The 2066-nt window shown below is 48.4% G+C and overlaps 1 protein-coding gene across 1 annotated transcript in view; it reads left to right on the top strand.

The window, feature by feature from the left end:
- Positions 1 to 1166, top strand: part of UREG_06142 (uncharacterized protein) — a gene marked incomplete at both ends in the record, with an annotated part of 2318 nt that extends 1152 nt beyond the window's left edge. Inside the window, 2 exons of the mRNA XM_002583129.1 lie at positions 584 to 798; positions 877 to 1166. Of these exons, the coding sequence (XP_002583175.1) occupies positions 584 to 798; positions 877 to 1166 (505 nt within the window). The remainder of the gene's footprint in view (positions 1 to 583; positions 799 to 876) is intronic.
- Between the last annotated feature and the right edge of the window lie 900 nt (positions 1167 to 2066).

The following is a 2066-nucleotide window of genomic DNA, read 5'->3' as shown; positions in this document are numbered from 1 at the left end:
TGCCAACGATCCGGCTCTCAGTTCTTCGAACCTCTATATACTCTTAATTTTAACCTATTAACTTGTACTGACTGAATTAACTGCCTCCAAATACTCAAGGCTTGAAATAGCACTACAAATATTAATACTAAAGTGAGCAGCAATCCGAAAACATTTATCGGCCCTATGTTCGATGACAATACCATTTACGAGAAACACCCTTCTCGAGCCTCAGATTGGTTCTCTTTTTGATTTTTGACTGGACCTTTCCACGCCATCGGCAAATGTTCCCGATGCAGAGCGCATGGGAAGGCATGCGTGGCGGTACCGCCAGCTCTCCGCGACGAGGTCGCCGCGATGCGCCAGCTTGCTTCTAGCGGTCGTCCAACCTCAGAGATCCTTCCTCAGACCGACCTGACAACGCGCTAGACTCCAGTTCAAGCTTTCCGATACTGAGAAAAATGAAGCATGAGTCTTGATACAGTCGGATTTTGAGTTTCCGCCGAATAGTACTATCTCCCTTGGCTTCTGCGTTCTATAACGGTCTCTCAAGGCATTAACGGGCTTCCATTCTCCTTCCTTTGGGCCTTGTACTTTTGAGAAGCTATTTCAAAGATATATATATTCCGGGGCTCGATATTGCCGTTTACGAAACCCTCGACTTCGGTGCCCTCATTTTCCGTCGGTTCTTTGTCGCCGCTTCGACGCAAGACGCTGGGGCCATTGCCTTTGTCCCGTCCGGTCGAGTGGCGGGGGAATTCGCCGGAAGGAATTCTCGTCGACTCGAAGCCAATATTGCGCGGCTCCCAAACGAATGCAGTAGTCGTCTATACTCGTGGCTCCGTCGAGGCCGAACCCTGCTCGTTTTGCGCTAGGGGAAACGGCCCGTTCTTATAGTGCGTCACCGCCATCAGTCCTTCGGGACTCGAGATCGGGAAGGGGGCATGCGCCTCATGCATTTGGCCGAACTCGCCACGTTAGTTCCCTTCCAGCCGCCCGTCTTCGCTCCGTCGAAGTCCACCATGCCGGTCGTTGTCCCTCCCGTCGGTGAGAATGTCGTCGACAAAACTCCCGATCCGTCTGATACATCAACTCAGATGCTCCTCCACGCAGATGCTGAAACCACCAGCGGCACTATGGAGAATTTCAACATGATCACAAGCAAAAAGAGATTGTATCTTGGGTGATTCTCATGTCACCGCTACCTTGAGAGTATCTCACAGGCCGGTGAGTAGCCTTCCCATCTAGAAGACTTAACTCAATGAGCCCCCATCCGGCTCGTTGGATCCATTTACATGGCTAATCCATCTGCCTGTCTAGTGAATGCATGGCAAGGATTCAATACCAATATCATCTTCAATAAGAGGGCCAGGTAATGCCTATGCATTGACCGATCATCCCCATATGTGATAATAAATTGAAACCAGGAAGCAGGAGAGGAGAGTGGTTACTCCTAATAACATGAGCATTCTTACACTACCACACAACATTACTAATAAGGATCCTGAAGAAAGAGAGCTTCGGATTCAGTCGATACACGAATATCTACAGAGATGAGAGTGGACTAGTTTCTAATTAACCTACAACTTTATCAACACAACATGGAATCTGCTCTCAAAGGCCAGATTTCTTTCCGCATCAACAGCATATCACTGTCACAGACTCTTCAGCAGACATTCCCGGTGACACAGTTTTGTGAAAAGTGTTGATAAGAGTCCTCTCCGCAGGACTCAATCAGCATCATTCTGTTCCATGAATGGAGCGGATGTCCAAGCCAAAAAAGGTGCCTTCTGTGAAGCCAGATGATTATTGCACAAGGGAGGAATGGGCTTGGGGCCCGCAAAGGTTCTTTCACAGAACTCCAGGCCACTAGCAGACCTTTTACTGAGATGGTATACTGGCGGCAACAGGCCGTGGTGAACCCGGTAAGTGCTTCCTGCAAAGCTGCAATCATAGTTCTAATATAAACTTGTCTTATGCAGGTGCTAAGACCAAAGATTGGCATTGATAAATGATGGGATTTGGGCTCCGATTCTCATACAGATGCTGCCCAGGGTCTTCAAACCACACTTTTATCAACTCATAAA

This window comes from Uncinocarpus reesii, genomic scaffold (assembly GCF_000003515.1).
Source record: "Uncinocarpus reesii 1704 scaffold_4 genomic scaffold, whole genome shotgun sequence".
NCBI lineage: Eukaryota > Fungi > Ascomycota > Eurotiomycetes > Onygenales > Onygenaceae > Uncinocarpus > Uncinocarpus reesii.
This window is presented reverse-complemented; position numbering and strand designations above follow the sequence as displayed.